The 22,996-nt window shown below is 37.5% G+C and overlaps 1 protein-coding gene across 8 annotated transcripts in view; it reads left to right on the top strand.

The window, feature by feature from the left end:
• Positions 1-22,996, top strand: part of mast2 (microtubule associated serine/threonine kinase 2) — a 136,576-nt gene that overhangs the window by 75,680 nt on the left and 37,900 nt on the right. For 7 of the 8 annotated variants that reach the window (XM_089134230.1, XM_089134228.1, XM_089134227.1 and 4 more), the window contains one exon: positions 7,343-7,374. In XM_089134230.1, coding sequence (XP_088990356.1) covers positions 7,343-7,374 — 32 coding nt within the window. Of the gene's footprint in view, positions 1-7,342; positions 7,375-17,397; positions 17,588-22,996 lie in introns of those variants that run through there. The other variant, XM_089134231.1, reaches the window with a different exon arrangement.

Here is a 22,996-nt window from a genome sequence, read left to right as displayed (position 1 = left end):
CCATAATCTTCACTTAGGAATGTAGATTTAATTTGAATATGCAAATTCTAATTAGGATTAGTGGGGGTTTTTCATGTTCTTTTTTTTTTATTTCCACAGTTTGATAGTCAGTGTGAATAGCTTGACTGATCGCTAGATTAGCATCTGAGTGAAGGGAGCGCAGGAAAAGACAGAATGAGTGAATTAAGGGTTAGACGTCCTCTTCTGCCAAAGGCGCACCACAATAGTAGGGATAATTACTTGGTGCTTCCTTCCAACAACACGAGGAGATCCTTGTATATTACGACTGCTAATTGCGCCAGTTTAGGCCTCATGTAGTATGACGGGAGGCTGGCCAAGTTGTCTTTGTATGTAATGATGATGATGATGTGGCATCTCTTAAAACCTGCAGCTGCGTCTAACAGAAGTATTTCACAGCATTTTTCTCCGCATCCTTCCGCTTGGCCTCCCTCTGTTCTTTTATTTACTTTTTTCCTATCCTGTACCTAAGCTGATGCGCATCCTGTCTTCCCCTGTGGCCCCGCCTCAGCCATCTCCTTGCCCTACATACTCCAAGCAACAGCTTCAATTAATATGAATGAGTTACATCCGGAAAACACCGAGTTCTCTCACATGCAACTGGCTTCAGTCTATTCCATGCATCTTAAGGTAAATGTTGACTATGGTAAACCAAGATGTTAGCAAATTTCCAGTTACCGCCTACAACACTCTAGCATCATGATGGCGAGCTTTACATGGACAAACAACTCTCATATTCTGAACTTGTAAATTATGAATCTAAATGTATCAATATCATTCAATAGATGTTTTCCCCATGTTGTTTGGCGCAGTTGGCCATCATCCTCTGTTATAGCCCAACAGTTTTCAGTCACTCATTATAATGATGTCTGCTGTGCCACAGGCGTCACACTCTCCTTCTTATGTATATTGTTCTATCTGTTACAATGACCCAGTTAATTAATATCCTCCTAGTAGGCTACATATAAACTCTTTGATTTGTCTTTCCCTTTCTCACCCCCATCAGTTTCATTTGCTTGTTCATTGCAAGCAATTAGTCTCGACAGGCAGTGCGACGCCCCATTTACTCCATAAAACAATCAAACAGCCTCAGACCTGCTTCATGCAATCACTATACTATACCCTTCTTGAACTTTTATTGTTTAAATATAGTGGGAGGAAGCAATGGAGGACTTGTTGGTTTCTAAGTTGTATTCTTGGCAGCAAAGCTTTTGGTTATAGTTGCTAAGCTTTTAGGAGCTCTGTAACTCTGTCCTTTCCCCAGAAACTCAACGAGCAAGGCATCTCTTGGGTCCACTGTAATTAGTTCATTAGTCCTGCGTAATGAAATCGGCCAAGGCTGCGCCAACGTGTCCAGGGGTGGCAGCGTGCTAGTATCTTTCTCTCTAACACCTTGTCCTAACCAGGTGTGACTTAATAAAGCCGCACACAATAAAATAAATCACTTTCTTGCTTCTCGAGCAAAAAGCAACGGGGTATTTTGGTAATTTTATATAGTTTCAATTTCTGCTCACAGTGAATTTTTTTTGGTCTGCTCCCAACAACAGTGCATTAAACATGAAATATTGTCTGATTGCTTGAATTTGCACCAGTTTCATGCACTTCCTAAATGCTTAAGAAGCTGTGAACCACCATTTTTTATGCTAACTGATCTTAAAACCGTGCGCCATTGGTACACAGCTGGATTATCTTCCTGCATCTGTAATATTCCTTTGAGGGAATATGCCAGCCATTCACTGGCATGACAAAAGCTGGCATGATTGACATGTTGAGTGCCTGTCCTGTCTTGATGTCCCACACACAGCCTGTCAGAGGCTGTCCAGTGTCCCTGGTTTGGTCTCAAGGGAACTAGTGAACTCTGACTTTTTGACCAGAGCTGTCTGTTTCCATCGTGGAAGCTTTTGGACACTGTACTTGGCTTGGGACAGGGCAGCACTTTGACAGCTGTCAACAATTCTTTATGCTTTAAGTGTCAGCGTGAACCTCACATGTGCTGTATCTTTTTTTTTCTTTTGCAGTGCTCACCAAGGCAAACATACTAGGTTTGCTCTAATCGGGATTTTTGTAGCCGATACCGATTATAAGGAAAATAAGTAATATTTTCTTTAACTACCGTTCAAAAGATTCTTTAAAAATAAATTAATACTTTTATTCTGCAAGGATGCATTTAATTGTTCAAAAGTTACATTTAACAACATTTTGAATGTTACAAATAAGTAATGTTACAAATAAATGCTGTTTTTGAACTTTCTATTAATCAAATAATCCTGAAAAAAAGTATTGTAATGGATGGGGTCTCACAAAAATATTAAGCAGCACAACTGTTTTCAAAATTGATACTAATAAGAATTTTTTTTTCTTGAGAATCAAATGAGCATATTAAAATAATTTCTGAAGGATCATGTGACACTGGAGACTAAAGTAGCAACTGCTAAACATTCAGCTGCATCACCACAGGAATACATTACATTTTAAATGTTATAAAAATTAAATAAAATATTTTAAGTTGTAATTATTTCACAATAATTATGTTTTTACTGCAGTTTCATAAGAGACTATGAAAGTGCTTTCAGTGCTCTAGCACTGCCATTACATTATTATTGAGTACTGTGCTCTTGCTGGGTCAGATTGATATGAGTGGAGCCTGACTCTGCCTGTAACAAATCATAATGATGTTAAACGAATGTTCAGTGTGTGTTTTGTCTTAATGTATGGCTGCTTAGCCTCAAGAGCTCTGAGGCTTTTGTAATAAGCTCTGCTAGCTTGAAATCTATCCTGGAGGGCACACCACAAGTCTGCACTAATCGGGGAGAGATGTATAGCTGTCAGTCAAACTCAAAACTGTTGCCCAGGATAACTGGATTCCGTCAGGTTCAACTCTACCCAAGGTCACAATAAAATTGTGCGGGTTTTGATGCGACACACTGTTTAACCCCTGAAATCGGCCACCTCTGGTAAGCTCTTATAACAGTGTAAACACAGAGATGCTTATCTCGCTGCTGCTACTGATGGCTTTAACTGTCTCCAGGAGTCCATTTAAGCACTGTGGTGCTGCTTTCGGCCCATCTCACTGATTACATTTCCCTGCAGTACGGCTTCCTGTCATGCTGGACGGACTTAAGAAATATTAATGGGCTCCATTGGGTAGATTGCTTTTGTGGGAGAGCAGGGGGTCTGCTCCAAACTGTCACTCTGGCTAATTTCATTGCCTGGCCTTTTAGCCCATGGCAATGACAGAGCCTTGGCCAGAATGCTGTTGTTGTGTAGCTTTGTGTAGCAGAGCAACTGCTCCCTGGTCTCCCTCAGACCCCACCCTCCATATGCCTTAATGGAATCAGTCTGCCAGAACAGAGTTCATTCGTTTCAGATTGTATTTAAAAAAATGAAATACTTGTCTGAATATGTTGATGTTTCTGTTTTTAGAATTACAAGTAACATCACAAATTGGCTTTCATATCACAGTTATTCAAACATTTTAGTCATATATAATACAATTCATAGCAATCAATAATTCGGGCTGACAAGCAATTCACATTTTTTATCTAATTACATGATGTGCCGATTAATTCCGATCTAATTCATCGCAAATTAATGGCACATCAAACTTGGCTGAGAAATTACCCCCAAAAGATAATGTTATTATTGTGTGAAATGAGAAGGCATCAAATATATATTATAAAAAGTAGTTTAAGAAAGTAATGTTTTATTAGATTCAGCATAGCATTTATTACACACACGGTTTGGCCAAGTTTTTTTTTTTTTTTTTTTTTTTTTATAATAATCTGAATTGGTATTTAGATATGTTTACAGAAAAAAATGGTAACCAACATTCCTTAAAATGTATTTTATGTTCTCAAAAAGAAAGTCAGACAGGTTTGAAAAGAGACTATCCACAAAATATGAAATAATTTTTCTTGAATGAAGTGATACTCTAAATAAGAAACTAAAACTGCCAGTGGTGGCGGTAAATGTCTAAAGTAATTGACTCATTCGTTCATTCATTCATTCATTCGATTCGTTCAAACGACTGATTCTTTCATGGATGAAGTAAATGGCTCTCTTTATGAATGTGCCATATAATCCGTTCACCCAATTGATTCGCTCAAAATGCGGATTAATTCAAAAACTAAACACCACTGTGTGTTTGGAGATTCACAGCAATTCCTCTTCTCTGGCTTTAAAGGCATATTTTTGTTGGCAAAATCAAGCAAAAACAGACAATATTGTGTATAAAATATAACACAGTATTAACTTATTAACTTTAATCATATAGGGTATATTTTCCCCTTGATATCTTGAATTTAAGGGGCATTCTAACTGCGTCTTCCACCAATTAACTGTATAAAATGTAAAATGACCTACGCAGATCTGGGGTGGGACGTGTGCATTAAATGCCTTAAATAATTTTATTTGCATTATTTTTCCATATCTAATTGATAAAAATGACACATTAAATGTCGATTAACCTGTCATTAAATAAACAACCACAACAACAATTAGGAAATAGGAAAAGGGCATCCGTAAGGGATCCAAAGACAACTTCGGTGATTATACTGTAAGAAGAGTGAACTCCAAACTTCTCGCTTCTGTTTTAGAGACAAACAAAACTTAGGCTGTACACTGATGTCCCGAAAGTAGTTCAAAAAGTACTGCTTATGCTCGGTAGACAGCTTACAAAGTTTTGAAACCCAGCCTTAGTCTGGCTTTGTCGTATTTTTTTCTACGTTCAGAGCGGATCTGTAGATAATAGGCATGAACATTTCTATGGCACGCTCTCACTCCTGTCACAGTTCTCCTGAACACTATCACACATACATACCATCCAGATATCAGGCAGGACTGGTTTGCTCCACAACTAATCAGATTTGGCAACGAGTGTAGATTCTCACTTCATCTTACACCCAAGCTAACAAGGTTTAGTCCATCTACAGTGCTTGAAGGCTGATGCTTCCATACCTGAGTTGGGTCAGAGCAGTGGAAATGCACTGATGAGCACTTCAGGCTTGTTATGGAGAGAGAGAGAGAGAGAGAGAGAGGGAGAGGAGAGGCTACAGAGGTCAAGAGAGAGGGAGAGATGCACTTTTTCTGACAGCACAGAGGGAAAGTGATTTCAAGTTGACATGAAAAGCAGGAAAAGCTGCCATGAACCCTCTAGGCATATCAGGTTTGTATCGGTGGAGTTGGTAATTAAAAAGTAGGCTCATGTTTTGCTAAGGCTGCACTTTGAGAAGTTGCTTTATTCATATTCTGCAGATGGGTCAGGGGGGCGTTAAGGTTCCCTGGCTCAGTCCTCCACCGGTGTGGGGAGACAGATGTCTTATAGACACGCTCTGAATACAGTTACAGCTCGATCACTCTCTCATATTCTCTATCCTCTACGAATTTTACATGCTGTTTCTCCTCTGGTCGGTACAATATTGCATTTGTCTGGTCTATTCTTTCTCCACTTCTGTCAAATATCCCTGCAGTAATAAGAGCTGGTTTCAGTGTGAGGCTGAAGGATTTTTTTTTTATTAGTGCACTTGAAATGCTCTTTCACCAGAGATTGTACTAAGAAGAGACTCATTCTCTGAACGAACATGTCTTTAGCATTCCATTGACAGCCGCAATTGAAATCATAGCTATCATATTTGAGAAAATGATATGTATCATGATATATAAACTAATTCAAAACATTTATTTTGATCTTGACAAGACTTAATTATATATATATATATATATATATATATATATATATAGTAATAGTATAGTATATATTTATATATCACACATATATATATATATATATATATATATATATATATATTATATTTTTAAATCTTTATTTATTTATTTTTTAATAAAGATTTTGAGATTACATTTTTGGAAAAAAAAGATAATAGATAATTATGCATAATATACATGTTATAGTTTTATTTGAATAATAAATATTACACACACACAGCCACAGCCAGCCAAATATACCGTGAAAATTTTAAAGGAATTTTCTGTATTGATTTTTTACTGGTCGTATACACATTTTAATGTATGAATTGCATTTTGTCATGGTTTAGGGCTGAACTGAAAAGGTACTGGTAATTTTCTGGCAGGACATAATCTGTTTTTCTGGGTTATTTTTTTTTTCTTACAGCGTACTTGGAAAAGTTCTATTAGTTGCCAAATTTCTGCCAGTTTATAGTTTCAGCTGATGTGTCACCCACCCCTATGTTTCTTTTTCATATATTTTTTTCTAGATGATCATGAGAAACATGGAAATCATCACTTCAAGTTGCTCCTAGTCCTAATATGATGTGCTATATTTAGTTGTATATGCATACAGTATACTTCTGACTTGAAGACTGCTGTTTTTTAAAGTGACAGCTAAGCCAAATGAAAGGAAATATGGTGTCAAGAGAAAGTACTCACTACCAAACGCTTGTGTTGCGTAACTGGATGAGTTGAATCAGTAATCGCAGTGGATCAGTACGCATGTGGCCTCTGCCCATACACCCACATTTTTAATGGATGTTGCGTGTTGCTAACACAGCCCTTAATTAAATGTAACGACTTATCTAAAAGCTATTGTTTGGGGTGGCTCTTTATCTGGTAAGAGTGCTAATACAATGTTCAGAGTTGGTTTTTATAGAAAGATTTAACTCTCCACACATCAAATGAGGTTTTGAAAAGGGGTCCAGGGACCACAAGAGGATTCTAGGGGGGTCTGTTGAAAATCAGAGAGAATTCCTCTGAAGCAATGCTTATTGTGAAAAGCTCTTTACAAATAAATAAAAAATCTGAATTGAATCGAATATAATTAAAAATATTTATATTATATATTTAACATTAATATTTAACTATGAAAGATGGTATGGCCTTATTCTGTGTCTGTCCTCTCTGACCAGATATCAGTTATCTTTTCTTAGTCCAGCTATCAGTAGGCATGCAAGTGCTCTAAGGAAAATCTGGCTGTGTGTAATAATGGTTCACTTTTGCCATCTAGTGGTTTTTAATTAATTAATTTATTTATCTTCAATATGGGAGAAAACAAAACTCATATTGTTGGATGCAAGCCATTATTCCACTCAATAATTATTTGAATTATATATATACTATAATATAACACAGCCAAATATTTAAAGAAAAGTCTGTTAAGAATTAAATATGCCTGTTTCATTGTGACCCAAGTTGAATTGTGCCACCTGGTGGATGGTTTAGTGTCTGTATGCAATTTAGTTTTCCATGACATCTTGTGCTCAAGTTCACTATCTCTGCTCTTTGCTTTGTGACAAAGACACATTCATTTGATTTACAGTTAATCTTGTGTTCTTCTCTTTCTTTATTTCAGAAGGAGCTGAGTCTTCCCAGAAGAGGCAGTTTGTGAGTACTTGAGAATGTCTTTTTTTTTTTTTTCTGAATGAGGATAGCAAAACCTGGTCTATTGTGAATAGTCTGACCTTGGGAAATTGTACAAAAAAAAAAAAAATGAACAGTGAAAATTGAACAGGATGCTATGCCCATTAAACAAAGAGGTGTGTAGTTATCTTTTAATTGCACTTTAGTATGTTCTGTAAGTTACGTAAATCTCTCGCTTAAAGAATACAGGGAAGACTCTGCGGAAGTCTTCGTTGTTCTACATACCAACTCATTTAGTTATTGTGTATTAATGATGTTGCAGATACTCCAGATAATTCTGATAAATTCAAATTATTAAATATGACGTATGTTCAGTACAAACACTTCCAATATTGTGAGATCACATTTTTTTTTTTTAAATTGATCACTGAACCACAATTTTTTTTTTAAATTGATCACTGAACCACATGTACAGGATTGTGGATTATCCGACAGAGTAAAGGATACATCTATTTTGCCTTCAAAAATAGACCAGATGGCTGCATCTTAGTAGTCAGGATGTTATGCAGTCATTTATCCTACGTGTGTGGATATTGGCTGATAAGGCAGTGTGTTTAATATTTCAGACACTGCTGTATCTGTTGGGTTAGCATTCTTAGATCACAGTGTCAACACTGTTTTTTTTTTGCACATAGACTGGGTCATGGGGGTCGTAGGTGACTGGTAGGGCAGTGACAGACAGATTACTAGAGGCTTTTTCCGACAGCTGGGCATTTCGGCTCCTTTTCCAGCACACCTATCTATATCTCTCTTTGTATTTATTTTTAACCCACTGCCTGCAAAGAATGTGCTCTTTATACAGCCAATCATACAAAGGTGCATTATCAGCATCATGAGAATAGGGGTGAGCAGATAAAAATGTTGATGCAATATAGAGTGCTGCATAGGTTGTGTGTGGGCATACTGTTGTTGTGTTCTTTCTTATGCACACAGGCCAAGGGTTTTGTTTTTCTCATCTTTGTATTGCTCAGAGTGACTGGCAGGGGCAGGAAGAATGTTGGCTATTGTGAGGGTTCACCGAGTTTGTTCCACCCGCCACGGGATTACAGGACTTAATCAAATCAAGCCTTCTATTCAGCCACACTGTTTGTCCGTGAAATCTCATTTTAGCCCTCATTCATTTAGGGTTGTGGTACTTTCTGACTCCCCCCTCGTATCTCCTTACTTTTCATCTCACCTTTTCACTTTCTGATGTGGAAACCCTGTAATGGGGAAATGAAAATTCAAATCTCACCTTCATGTCAATCAAAACCTGTATTACTTACTTTTTTAAGTGGAACCCAAAAGGAGATGTTTAACAAAATGTTCATGCTGCTTTAGTTCATACTGTACAATAAAGCAACTTTTTGCAAAAATGTGTCAATCTCAGAAAAAAACAAAGCAGACAAGCACCATAAGATTACCCTTTCACTATAAAAACATTAAACAAATCTAAACTATACATGCATATTAAAAATACTTTAATAAACGATACAAACGTTTAACACTGTTGAATGAAATATCTCAAATGAAATGAAATGAAACATATCTCAAAATTATTTTTTTATACTTCATGCATGTACAATATAATGTTGTGAATGTGATGTCTAAATTCACTTTAATATGCAGATTTTTTTTTTATTAGAATTTTAAGTTTAAGTTTTTTTAATTTATTTAGTTAAAATGTTGTAGAGTTTAATATGTAAAATGATTCATTGATATTGGTACCAAAAATGTAGTATCAGTGCCTCCCTACTTTTATGGTAGTTTTATGACCGTAGTATTTATTTATGTCATTTTTGGAGCTGGTATTGTGCAAATGTCTCCTTTTGTGTTCCACAGAAAATAGCAAGTCATATGGATTTAGAGAGAAATTATGGTAAAGCATAAGTAAAGTTTCATGTTTAAGTGATCTATCCCTTTTGAGCATACTCACACAGAGCTGTGGATCATGTGTCAGTGTAATTTGCTTTCCTTTAGCGGTGTGTGTCAGTGTTGAACCGGTCAGGCTTAACTCTCGTGCAGGTGATCCTCTGCTCTTTGATCCTGCCTATTGTCTCCTTGAGGCTACATTTAGCCAGAAGCATTTGTCTGGGAACAGTTGATAGGTCATTGCTGTTCTCTCGCTTCTCAGAACTGTGTATGTGTATACAGAGATGGACCGGTGTGAGGTAGAGGCAACAGCTGCACCTCCCCCAGGGTCTTGTGATATCATAAGAATGCCCTCTCCCCCATTACTCGATGTGTCTCCGTGTCTCTGACTGTCTTGCCAGCATATGTACCCACTAAAAGTAGAGCTCAGAGGAGAGTGACGCTTCTAATTTGTTTAGGATTTGGATTGTTACAGTCTTAACATTCTCTTTTCAGACTGATGTTATGGTACCTTACAGTGCTCAGAAAGACAGAACGCTCCTAGACACTACACATCCAGAGGACTGTCGTTTAACAACAAATAACGTCATGATTGAAGTGGATACTCGCTCTGGCCGCGGACTAGCTAAGACTTGAAGGCACATTGTGATTTGACAGTTGATGTTTGTGATAAGGAGATAAAGGAAGTATGGCTGGAATTGCTGAAACTTTCACAATCAGAGTTGGTAGTTTGGTAACAGACTTTTACACCACGCAATGTAGTTCTTTTGCGACCTGTCGCTGGACTGTTCCCAGTTGCACTTCTGAGTAAAGGCTTTTTTTTTTTGCTTGTCCATCTATTATACTCATGAACATGAAGAAAAGAAAGGAAAGACTTGGAGCCCCTAACCTGCATTTACAGTAAGAGTTTATTTAGATCACAAGTATGAGCTAAGGCTGCACGATTTGAGAAACAAAAATTAACGGGTTTTTTTTTTTTTTTTTTTTTTGCTGATAAAAAATTGTGAATGTAATTTGGCAAAGCATTGCGATTTTATATCAATATGACTATAATATATTAATAGTGCTTTGAAAAAAGCTTTGATTCCCCCAAAAAATAAAACTTTGATTCCTCTTATCAATTTCCTTTGTGAGTATTTCAATTTTACTTTAAATAATTCAAGCGTGAGACGACTCTGTTTTCTGTTTTCATGTGTAACAGTATATTGGATCCGTGCAGCTCTTAAAGTGACAGCAGCCTATTATTCTTGCTGCGTCTCTATAATAACAATAATCAAACAACAAAAGACAGATTCACTAGTTTTTGACTGAATAACTTTTTTTTAACTGTATTTGTAATGTATATTTTACTTATAAAGTGCAGTGTTATTTTACATTTGATGTACAGTTTCTGTACTTGCAAATCTTAAAACACTTTTGCGATTGCAATTTTTTTTTTACTCTTTCTTTTTTACTTACTGAGTGTTTACTTGCCTTTTAATAATGCTTGCAATATATATATATATATATATATATTTATGAAGTTAGGCTAGTTTTTTTCTGTGGTATTTTTAAACCACAGGCAAAATTCCTTGAAATTGAAAGACCAAATTGAAATTGAAATTTGGAATTGAAAAGAATTGACAAGCAAAATTGGAATAGGAATCGTTAAAATTCAAACGATACCCAACCCTATTTATTTCAGGAGACCTTTAAGCTTTTCTTTTGTTAATAAGTGCTCCACAGCCAGCGCAGTCTTGGGACGTCTTGTGACCATACGTCAACATCCGCCTTTTTATGGTACCCTTTTAGGGTTGGTTAGATGACATTATAGGATCCTAACCCTACCCCAGACCTAAACCTACCCCTAAACCTACCTCGTCACCTAACCAACGTTAAAGGTAAAGCGTCAGTTGTATGACGGCCCGGGATCGTCATGTAACCGGCGTTTAAGGGTACCCTAAAAAGGCGGATGTTGACGTATGGTCAAAAGACGTCCCAAGACGTCAGTTATATGACTTCTTGGGTTGAGACTGTGTTACCACAGCAGATGCAGAGATGAGTTCATGTTGAGCATCATTTACCGCAAACCGACCCGCTCTGAAATAATGAAACACTGGATCATGAGCTGCTCACTTGTAGAGGAACAGTGCTGTGCTTGCCTCTGAAACATATTGGCGCAATGAGTGCATATACATTTTTTTATTATTATTTATTTTTTTATTAAATTGTAGCATTTGCAATTTGAAAATCGATATTTCCCGATTTTGGTTTTATTTTGAATAATCGTGCAGCCCTAGTATGAGCCAATAAATGTTGTTTGTATTTGTTTATATAACTTTTATTATTTCCTTGGTTTCAAACTTTTACTTGAGTTCAGCTGACTGTCACTCATTTTTGCAATGAATGAACTCCATCGGTTGAGGTTTCTAAACATGACCACAGCATTAGCTTTGCACAAACAGACCGCAGGATCTGACCTCCTTGGCTAGTCTGTCTGGGAACCTGATACCTGCTTTTCCCCTCATGCTCTGAGTGGTGGCTGAATTTCTAGCTCTCATCTCGTTGATTGACAGCCACAGTGCGTAGCTCAGTTTGCAGCCTCAAAAACACAACCCAGCAGAACACCAGAAAGACCCAGGGAAATATAAGTGAAGAGAAGTCTTCACTCAGCAGAGAGTGTGCACGTTTGTGCATGATTTAGTCATGTCAAATGCCAGCTTATGCCCAGTCAGCTTCTCTTACTTCATTCCGAGAGAACATCTGTGTCTTGGCTGGCTGAAGCAGCTCTCTGTTGCATGAAAACCAAGTTTTAGTCTAGCATGGTGATAAAAAAAAAAAAAAAAATTAGATGGTATATACCAGGGATGCCCAACCCTGCTCCTGTCGATCGACTGTCCTGCACAGTTCATCTCCAACTCTAATCAAACACACCTGCTTTTAATTTTCAAGTGATCCTAAAGACCTTAATTGGTGTGTTTGATTAGGTTTGGAGATAAACTGTGCAGGACAGTCGATCGGCAGGAGCAGGGTTGGGCACACCTGGTCTATACACTTACAACTGTAGAGTGACCCCTTAATACTTATAACTTATTTTTGATCTCTTTATTTTTTCTAACTTTAAGCTCTGTTAACATTGAGATGTCAAAACAAAACAAAATGCATCTGTATGGATTCCAGAAAAAATCTTTTCATCCATCCATTTTCCAAACTGCTTGTCTGTAGGGTCTCAGGGGTGCTGGAGCCTGTTCCAATGTACCTGCAGTCTTTTCCATTATGTTATGCTCTGTCTAGCCATTTCAAAAGGAAGAACCTGTACCCCAACCACGTATTCCTCATTTTGTAGGTTGTAAACAAAACAAATATATATTCAACATCTTGATGTAGCAAGAATAAATGTGAATGGATTCTCCCCTTTCTCTCTTTTTGACAACTTGCCCAAAGCAATGGGTGGTAGTAGAGTCTGACAGAACTGTTATCCTATCCTAGTGCCAACCAGCTTCAACTTCAGTGTGCGTGTGCTGAACTGCTGGAACAGCCTGTCAGCAGCTTCTCTCAGGAATATCAGGGCAACTGACTGTCATGCAATCAACTCAAAACAGGATCTTGTTTTGCCATGTGTTTAACTCAAGCTCGTAGACATGTCTTAGTGGAATTGAGAGGCAGGGAGTGTTCAATTCACGGATTGTTAAAGTGTGGACATATACACTGAGGCAGAAACTGTGACAGTGTGATATTAAGCCTTTGCCTTGGTCATGTTTATAAACTGCCGTAGGACAATCCTACCTTTCCATGCCCTTCACAGACTCATAAGGTCAAACACGCATTCACATTACTCCTTGCTTTCCTCTCTTGCTGTATTCACTTAAAAGAATCTGGCCAACTGCTCAGTACCGTTGTCATGGCAACAGCAGCCTCCTGCAGCATCTCCTCTCCCCTACCTCATCCCCCTCTGCTCTCTTCCCTCCGTCCCCGGGCGGACCCGAGGGGCCTTCGTCTGCCCCTGTCCTTGCCCCCAGCGCCAACCCCTTCTTCTGGAGGTAAGAGTGCCCTTGCCCTTGAACTTGCTCCTGATCCAACCTCCTTTACAGCAGCATGCTGGAAAACTAGGCATCATGTGGTTCTTATTTTGTCTGATCTGTTTTTGTAATGGGGTGGTGTGGTTTAGTGGCTAAATGCTCAAGGTGGGTAACTGGAAGGCTGCATGTACTGGTGCCTTCAGCACTGTGCCCTTAAGCAATGCACTTAACCCCAGGTTACTAGCGATGTCCCGATCCAATCCACAGCATCGGTATCGTGCCCGTACTGGCCCAGAACGCTTGATTGAAGGGGAGAAAAAAAATATGATCCAATTCCTATCCAACAATGCTTGAATATTAGCATTTCCCTTGTTGCGACATCCAGTTAAGCGGCGCAGCCTGCAGATTGAGCGGTTTTGCAATCTATTTTGCGGGCAAAAATGAGTTTGGGCGGGTGAATAGTCTGTCTCACTCACTCACACAATGATAAATAAAACAATGATAAATATCAGAAAGATATTACATGTAGTCACGCAATACTGATGTTGTTAACATCAACAATTTGAGAACAAAGTATAATTTGCATGGTTTTGCGCGATAACTGATTTTTAGATTTAATCAGCGCGATGTCAGAACCAGAACAAAAGTGGATATTACTGGATGACATTTCCCGGTAAAAATTATTATGTTGATTATACTTCCAAAAAGAATAATCTGTGATTCTGAATGCCAGCAGAGATTGATGACAGTGTGTTCATCCGCACTGTGCTGTGTCGAACCGCAACTCGCGTAAAGTTGATAATTCCGCGAATCACTGCAATTGCAGATTTCGAACAGAGTTGGCGACAAAGAGGAAAAAACTGCGGACTGCAGCTTTAAGCATCATTGAAGTGATTTCAATGTTCTTTTAAATTTGCCATTAAGCTTCCTTGTGTTAATTTAGTAAAGAAGTTAGTGGAAAACATGCAGTACATTGATTTTTAACTGGATTTGTTTAGTAAAAAATCTATTTGGCTGTACAGTAGGGGTGGCAATGTACGTCACGATACGATACATGATACATGGCTCACGAATCACGATAAGATAACATGATACAGTAATTCTGCGATAATCGATATTGCTAGACAATCTTGTAATACATCACGATATCTGTGAGCAAAATGTCAGTGAAAAGTGTTTTCTCTCTTTATTATGTAAGTCCAAACAGCACAAAAAGTGTTTCACTCTGTAAATTAAATTTTACATTTTAAGTTTATTAAACATTTATATTTTTTAAAAGCTTAAAATTTTCTTTGTGTGTAAACTGACTTTGCTTCAACAGTGGATGCGATTCGATAACTGGACTAACCAGCAGACCAATTTCATTGAACAGCATCTCAAATGTTGGTTTGATCATTCTGAAATGCCTGAGCCAAAGTCTTACATCAAAAATGATTTGGTTATATTCCCTTCCAGAAGTGTCTCACATGATTGCTTTCTCAAACACATCCGAATGCAAGATAACGTTTATTTTGTTCCGAAAGTGCTCTGAGATACAAGTCATTTATGTTGTATAAAAAAAGAGCCACATTGGCTTCTTCGATTGCAGCAGCTTTTTTTCACTGATATTTTGCACCAATTTCTCAGGAAGTGGCATTTTTGTGGGCATGGATGTACAGTAAATGATGCTTTATGTTTTATGTGATATTCCAATTTTGCCATCCTCATGTGTGTTCACCTTGATTTTCTTTCTTTTTTTTTTTTGCGTTATCGCCCAGCCTTATTGTGCCGATTATTTTGAGCAAATATGGTTGCCAAAGCTTTGATATGGTTTGTTTAAGCCCTGCTCATTAACGTGTGTGTGTGTGTGTGTGTGTGTGTGTGTGTGTGTGTGTGTGTGTGTGTGTGTGTGTGTGTGTGTGTGTGTGTGTGTTGAATGCCTGTGGAGAAGAAAGAGAGTGATTTTGCACTAATGAGTTGCTCTGGAATGTCAGAACTCCATGTTCTCTCCCATTTGACTACAAGTGTTTGTGTGTTCACCTTGATTCATCACTGATCTCTTGTTTGACAAATTGCTGAGCACAGTCTGCTATCGGGTTTTCTTCAAACTTTCAGTTAAGAATATCTGCGTTCACAATGTTGGAACACAACGTGTGCATGTTTTTTTTTGCTTTTTTTGCGTTGTAAGGACACGTTTTAGGTTATTTAGAGGGCACAGCGATCAGGAGCTGTGTGGAAACTCCATTCACATTCAGTATATCTTGAGGAAATCACTACAGTCTGCTTTTATTTTAAAGGCAGCATTTTTCTTTTTTTTACTTTGCACTGTCCATCCTCTTGATCATGGTCACAATAATAGAAAATGTTCTAAATGAATGTTTGTGAAGCCTAATTTTCCATGTGTATTGGCTTGACCAGACATCATTTCCCATTTCTAAAAGATGTAATCGTATGAGTGGAAAGGCTATTTTTTACTGTTTCCCACAGGTTTAGACCAACAGTGAAGCTGCAGGAAATCAAGTCTTAAAACCTTTAAGAGCTCAACTCAACAGGTCATTCAAGAGAAAGGCAGGGGACTGTTCCAAAGACTGCTGCTTATTCCCTTTCTCCATCACTGGGTCTTTCCTCTCACTGCACATCACACTCAGTTTTCTTCATTCCACTTTTTATGTGAATGAAAGCTCCTTTTTGTTTTGTCTAGACTTTGTTTCTCTCTTCTGATACTCTGACTAGCTGCCCAATATCGTAAATTAAACCCAATTCTGTTACTATCGTCTGACTCTGATCAGTTCGAATAATATTTTCATTGTCATGATCAACCATAGATATACACTATAAGAACTACAATCTTCTAAAAATGTAAATGTACCATTACAGATGAACTACATTTTGGTGCCCATATTAGTATTAGCCATTATTTATTGATTTGTTTATTTATTTTTATTTTTTGCATTACAGGCCACAGACGGGGGGCACCTTGAGCAGTAAAACTAAATATAACTTGATGTATGAATGTATGTACTGTATGTATATACTGTATATGGTTTAAAAAAGGCAAAACAATAAGTTTTACAATCTCGTTATAAACTAAGGTAGTTCAAAAAGGTTGAGATTTTGATTATCTTTATCTTATCTTTATTCTTTTATTTTATACTGCTTCATTTTTGTTTCGAAGATGAACAAAATACGTATTGGTTTCAAACAACATGAGGGTGAGTGAATAATAACAGAATTTTCATTTTTGGGGTGAACTCTAACCCTAACCCTTAATCCTTATGAGTCACTTTTGGACTTTTTTTTGTGCACAAATTTATTAGTAGCCTATTTGTTATTTCTTTGTTTTTGCACACTGTCATTTTCTCTTTTAATTTCTGTTTTTTGAGGAAGCCAAAAAAATTCCTTGCTTCCACAGAGAAAACCCCCTCATATACAGTACAGTATGGTATCGCTGTATTACCAATGTTAGCACTGTCTACTGCCTGCCTCCACCGGTGTTGGGTGGAGATGTTTTCTCCCCCTAGCTGTTTGTTCTTTGATGTGTGTCTGAAGCGATTGAGCCCATGGTGTCGGTCAGCTCAAGGTGACACAGTGCTCCCATGCCTGTCTGCATCTAGCCTGCTGCAAAACTGCATTACTTATGATTTACAACAGCCTTGTTTATCTTTTTGATTCCTCATTTTTCACTTGAGTTGAGTCCTTTGACCTACTGGACTAATGACTAAACCGCGTGAACAGTACAGAAAATCTGACTTATATGCTTGCACCATTTGACCGAATAATTCTGCATATGTGTGTGTGCGTGTGTGTGTGTGCACTTTAATCCCCTGTCATTTCACTTCAATCCCCTGTCACATTTTCCAGGGATGCTGTATTGAATACTCAGATTCAGCCAGTTCTGGTTGACAGATCATCTAGCAATAAAAAAATGTAACTATTTCTCTCAAAATTTCTATTTTTACTTGCAGTCTCACACTCTAACTCTTCTGGAGGTAATCTGGAGGTTGTATTTGGAGTTGGCTGCATTTTTATACATGTGCTGCTGTGTATTTAAGTTACAGAGAGAGAGAGAGAGGAGGGGAGGGTGTTGAGGAGAGAGAAGAGAGAGAGAGAGAAAGCACATGACAGCATCTCAGCTGTAGATGTTTCACAGGTTGCCGGCAGCAGCAGTTATAGGAACATCATCTAGTGCATGCTCATTTAGCTTGCTGTTCTCGCTTCTCTGCCGCTTTATGACATTTGATCTTTGGATGACAGCCATGTTAGCGCACCGATATCATGTCTGACTCCTTCTGGACCGTTCTCTCCAATTTCTCTCTGCCAGAGAGAAGCATGCTCCGCCGATCCAAGAGGTACAGCTCTCCATTTCCATTTTTTCTGTCTCTGTACTTGCTGTTTGTTCTTAACATGTTAGTCAGGTAACTTGTTCTTTTAGTCATATGAGCTGTAATTGATGGCATGCTGCAGGCAGTCTTGTGGTTTTGCTTATGTATGTGTGCTCTGTGATTTTTCTCACTGTTGTTGTTGTGCATTCTGGTGATCACGCTCATTTCAGCCACTCTACATGCACATCGTACAATGTTCCTTCCTCTTCGTCAATGTGCGTAAAAGTAACGCCCGCCCGTCAACCAGGAGTGCAAATTATGACGTGGCCAGACATGCACCCAAACACGCAGGCGAGGAAAGGTTGGTCATTCATAAAATGATGCATGGGACTGGGCAGTTATGCTCTGACCTACCATGTCGGAGTGAACTTTCACGCAGATGTGCTCAAATTTGTGGTTGAGTTAGATAGATATCACCTATAATTGCGTTCCATCCTTCCCTGCTTGTGTTCTTCCTGTCTTCCTGTAGCCTGGAGAGACAGATGTAGGGGAGGGCACTGTGCTTGCATAGCAACAGTGCTGCTACTGTGAGACCGCTCTTCGTCTATCTCTGTGAATAGTGTCATTCTCACAATGATGCTAAAAGTCTGACTTATTTAGTGGCCATGAGGTTGGAGCTGTGCACTGTGTGCTGTATAGAGTCATGGTGTGAATGATGTATGAAAGGATGAATGAGACTTTGAATCATGTATCTTATAGACGAGAGGTGTCTTGTTACTTTCTAAGCAATCAGAATTTTGTGTAGCAGAGAATACATTTTAAAAATCAAATAGACTTGCATATACTTCCATACTTTACCATTATTCTGCAAGGATGCATTGATCAAAAGTGACAGTAAAGACATTTATAATGTTACTAAAGAATTCTGTTTCAAATTTTAAGCAGCACAACATTTTCCATGACTGAAGAGAAATGATTCTTGAACTAACCATGAGCGATATATTTATTACAGTATTTATTAATCTTTGTTAATGTTAGTTAATAAAAATTCAATTGGTCATCATTGTTTATTCGTGTTAGTTCACAGTGCATTACCTAATGTTATGTTAACAAATACAACTTTTGATTTTAATAACATTAGTTAATGTTAGATTAGTTAAATGCTGTAGAAGTGTTGTTATTTTTTAGTTGATGTTAACTAATGTTTAATAATGAACGTTAGTGTAAAGTATTGCCAGAATAATGAACGATTTGTAAAAAAAATCATGTGACATTGACGGGAGTAAAAGGTCCTGAAAATTCAGCTTTACCATGAAACAAAACATTTAATTTTCAAATATATTAAAAATTAAACATTTATTTAAAGTTTCAATAATATTTTACAATATTTTTTTCTGTATTTATATATATTTGTATATATGTGTGTGTGTGTGTGTAGTATATATGGTATAATATATAGTAAATGTATTGCGGCTTGGGCCCGCAATCGCTGCTCACAGCTATATTCTTCAGCTACTTCTTTTTAAAAACATTAAATAAAAATCTTTCTAAACTTTTGAACAGCTTGGTCCAAATTTGCCTGTTTGCAACCACAAGAAAAAGGACTGTTTACACATTTTTCTGCTAACATGAACATTTTGACCAAGAAGTGCATTTGACCGCTCATACAAACGTTCTTGCGTGTGCGAGAAGCTATTAGAACTCACCAGTCTCCTCTTCCTCTGTCTCTGGGGTCATGCCGAACTAGCTGCAGTCTTGACACTTCACTTGTCAACATGCATCAACTCACATGACTCCACTATGGAATTTCCCAGAGGTAACATGTTACACAGTGGAAATCTAAAGTTAAGCAGGATGTTCACGCTGCCTCTCAAAGGACAACTCCGGCGCAAAATGAACCTTTGGTCTAATTACACATTGCTACCTAGTCAACCGTTATCTGAGATTTGTTTTCATGATTGCCGAATGTAAATAGTTTTATCTCTAAAAACAGTTTAGCCTAAAACGCTAGTATAATGCTAGTATATAGGGCATAGAGTAATGACAAATAAAAATCGCTTGTTATTACCACTAACAAGGCTCAAAATAGCCCCACACTAACACGACAGCATAATAAGGGTCCCTACATTCAAACCGAAGCATTGAGAACTTTGTCAGTGTCCATACAGTTTAATAAGAAGATATTTTATACACACAATCAACTTCGCGAATACAGGATTAGGCCATCTTTGAAAAATAGTCTCAATCAGTCGATCTACGAGCGCCGATGCAAGTGTGCTGAACTGTGCAGAATCTCATATGGTCCGTTGTTTCCAGAAGAAACACAAACACAAACCGTTTACTTCTCTTAAATATGTACACGTAGCCTACTGTTCGCGCTCACCTTATCACCTTATTCACATCTCACCAGCGCACTTGGATCGGCGTTCGTAGATCGACTGGTAGAGACTATTTTTCCAAGATGGCTTCTTCCTGTATTCGCGAAGTTTACTGTGTGTATAAAATATCTGCTTATTAAACTGTATGGACACTGACAAAGTTCTCAATGCTTCGGTTTGAATGTAGGGACCCTTGTTATGCTGTCGTGTTAGTGTGGGGCTATTTTGAGCCTTTTTAGTGGTATAGCAAGCGATTTTTATTTGTCATTACTCTATGCCCCATATACTAGCATTATACTAGCGTTATAGGCTAAACTGTTTTTAGAGATAAAACTATTTACAATCGGCAATCATGAAAATAAATCTCAGATAACGGTTGACTTGGTAACAATGTTAGACTAAAGGTTCATTTTGCGCCGGAGTTGTCCTTCAACAGTAAGTTGTTGTGCCCATGTGATGCTGTCACAGCCACTTTGGAATGTAATAACTAAATCTTTAAAGCTTCCGTTCTTCATGTTTTTTTTTTAATCTTTGATTGTGCTTTACAATTTACTTATCTGTATACCGCTGTTTTCACTGTCCAATAAATGGGCTGATGATGTAACGGTTACCAGCTGGAGTGCCCTATTGAGCCACCAGAGGGCACTCCAGATAAGACTATGTTTCACACAAACTACATTTCCCAGAACTCACTGCCCGGACTCATCATCACTGATCACATTCACCTGTACCTCATTCACTGATTGCATTCACCTGTGTCTCATCCTGTTAGTGTGTCTATATATACCTTGTGTTCACGTTCAGTGTTTGCGAAGTCTTGTTGTACTGTGTGTCTGCATTTCTGAGCGTTTTCCGTGTTTGTTTTCTGGTTTTTGATTTTTGGATTGTTCTTGGATTCTGATTATTGCTGCCTGCCCTGACCTCTGCCTGTTTCTTGGATTCCCTTTGTTTATTCTCCATTGTCCTGTCTGCCAATTCTCGACCCTGCCTGTACGACTATTCTTAATAAAGCTGCATTTGGATCTACATCTCCCAGTCTCGGAGCAGTTCATAACAGATGACTTCCTTGTTCTATGAAGTCCCTGCTTCAGAAATTCGTTACGAGTTCTGATTGTTCCTGTGTTGTGATTCGACAGCAGCTTATCGCACGTTGCCCGGAAAGGTCACACCTCTTATCATAAATTGGAGATGCATGCGCTGATTGTTATTGTAAAAATGTCAAACGTATAAATAGAGCCAGACCGATATATCGGCAGGCCGATATTAGGCATTTTCTAAAATATCGGTATCGGCAGTTATAATGGCCGATAAATGAATATTTCAAAAATAAAATAAAAAAGGACGAATCACGCTTCAACCATGTCATGAGTGTTGTCAAAGTGCAGGTAAAGGGATAAGCAAGCTGACATTGTAATTATAAGGTAGCTTATAATTATAAGGCAATGTAGGGAGTAATTATTATTTTATTTATCAGAACTTTAATATATTTTGATGTTCCTCTGTTCTGTTGAGACAATAGAAACAAGTTTCTTTTTAAAATGCATTATCATATTATTTTAGTTAAAACTCATAAATAACTACAAATAACTAATGTTAGGGAAATCTGTTAATATTTTGTTGTGCGTTTCTGAAATAAGAATAATAATAATAATATTGGCCGATATATCGGAATATCGGATTTTAAAACCAACAAATATTTGTATCGGTATCGGCCTTCAAAATCCTTTATCGGTCTGGCTCTACGTATAACCACATTAATTTGAGCCTGAATCAGATCCGGAGAACAGAGATGAAGAGAATCGTTTAGAACCTGTTCAAACACGACTTTTGCAGGATGTTTCATAGTGGTAAGTTTAGCAGTTGTCATACTTTTAATTAGTTAAATTGTAATGTTAAATGTTATAAACTGTTATAAACAGTTTATAAAGTTTATATATATATATATATATATATATAAACTTGTGGCATATGTTCTTTTTCCATCTGTCGAATTAACAATGGTGTTGTTGAATTTTTTTAAAAAGTCCATTGTTTATTTCTACCTTAGTTACACATGTGCATGGGTTTTGATTAGTAAGATATGTTTTATAAGTGTACATGTGGTAACTGCAACAAAATGCCAACGGAGGTTGAAAACATCTGCTGCAAAGAAATACAAAACGTACTGTAACACCTCCTAATTAAATAATTTTTTGTTGTTTAGTTCTTTCTAAATTGTTTTCATCCAAACAACTTAATATAAATATACTTAATTTTTACCATGAAAATAGCCTTACAAGCTGCCATGTTGTGTAAAAGAAATCATTGCCGTGCATTACAATAATTTATTTATTAAAAGTTGATTGTTATGTGACTGTACATGAAATTATTACTGCCTTGTGGCATGAAAATGCCTCTCGACAACATGGCGACAAACACACTCTACAAACGATACTCTTCCTCTTCTCCGTGGGAGCTCAACAAGACCACGCCCCCTTTTTTGTCTATTCCGATGTTCTGTCAAAAGTAGATGTTTGACGTCTGTCAAAAGTAGCGGACGTTCACTGTAGGCTTTGAAATGGGACATCTGTTAAATAAAATATCTCGTATAGGCATTGAAATTTGAGCTTTATAATTGTACAGGTATTATTTATGTTCTAACAGCAACATTACAAACTATCTAAAGTTTGAAAAATGGAATCACGAAGAATAGGACCTTTAATTCTATCTCTCTTTACACTTTCTTATTTTCTATTCATCATTCTATCCCTTGATTATCTCGCTCTGTTGTCTCATATTGCCCAGGCTCCCTTCAGCATTCTCATTATAGTCACATGAATCTCATGAAACATTCAGCAGAACCAATTTCAGAATGTTCAGACTGTTAAATTGTACTCTTCCTTGATGATATAGAATGCTCGATTGATTTCTCTCTCACAATTTTCAGCATTAAATATAGCCACTTAGCCTGTGGAAAGCCTTCATAGGCACATCTGAGAAGGTTGAAGTCAATGATTCATTGTATTTTAGACAGTTGTATTCATTTTAATTATCCACATCGGACAAGCTACAGGCAATG

Source organism: Pimephales promelas, chromosome 8, assembly GCF_988280905.1.
Source record: "Pimephales promelas chromosome 8, fPimPro1.hap1.1, whole genome shotgun sequence".
NCBI lineage: Eukaryota > Metazoa > Chordata > Actinopteri > Cypriniformes > Leuciscidae > Pimephales > Pimephales promelas.
The sequence above is the reverse complement of the archived record's forward strand: the minus strand, read 5'-3'. Positions and strand labels throughout refer to the sequence as shown.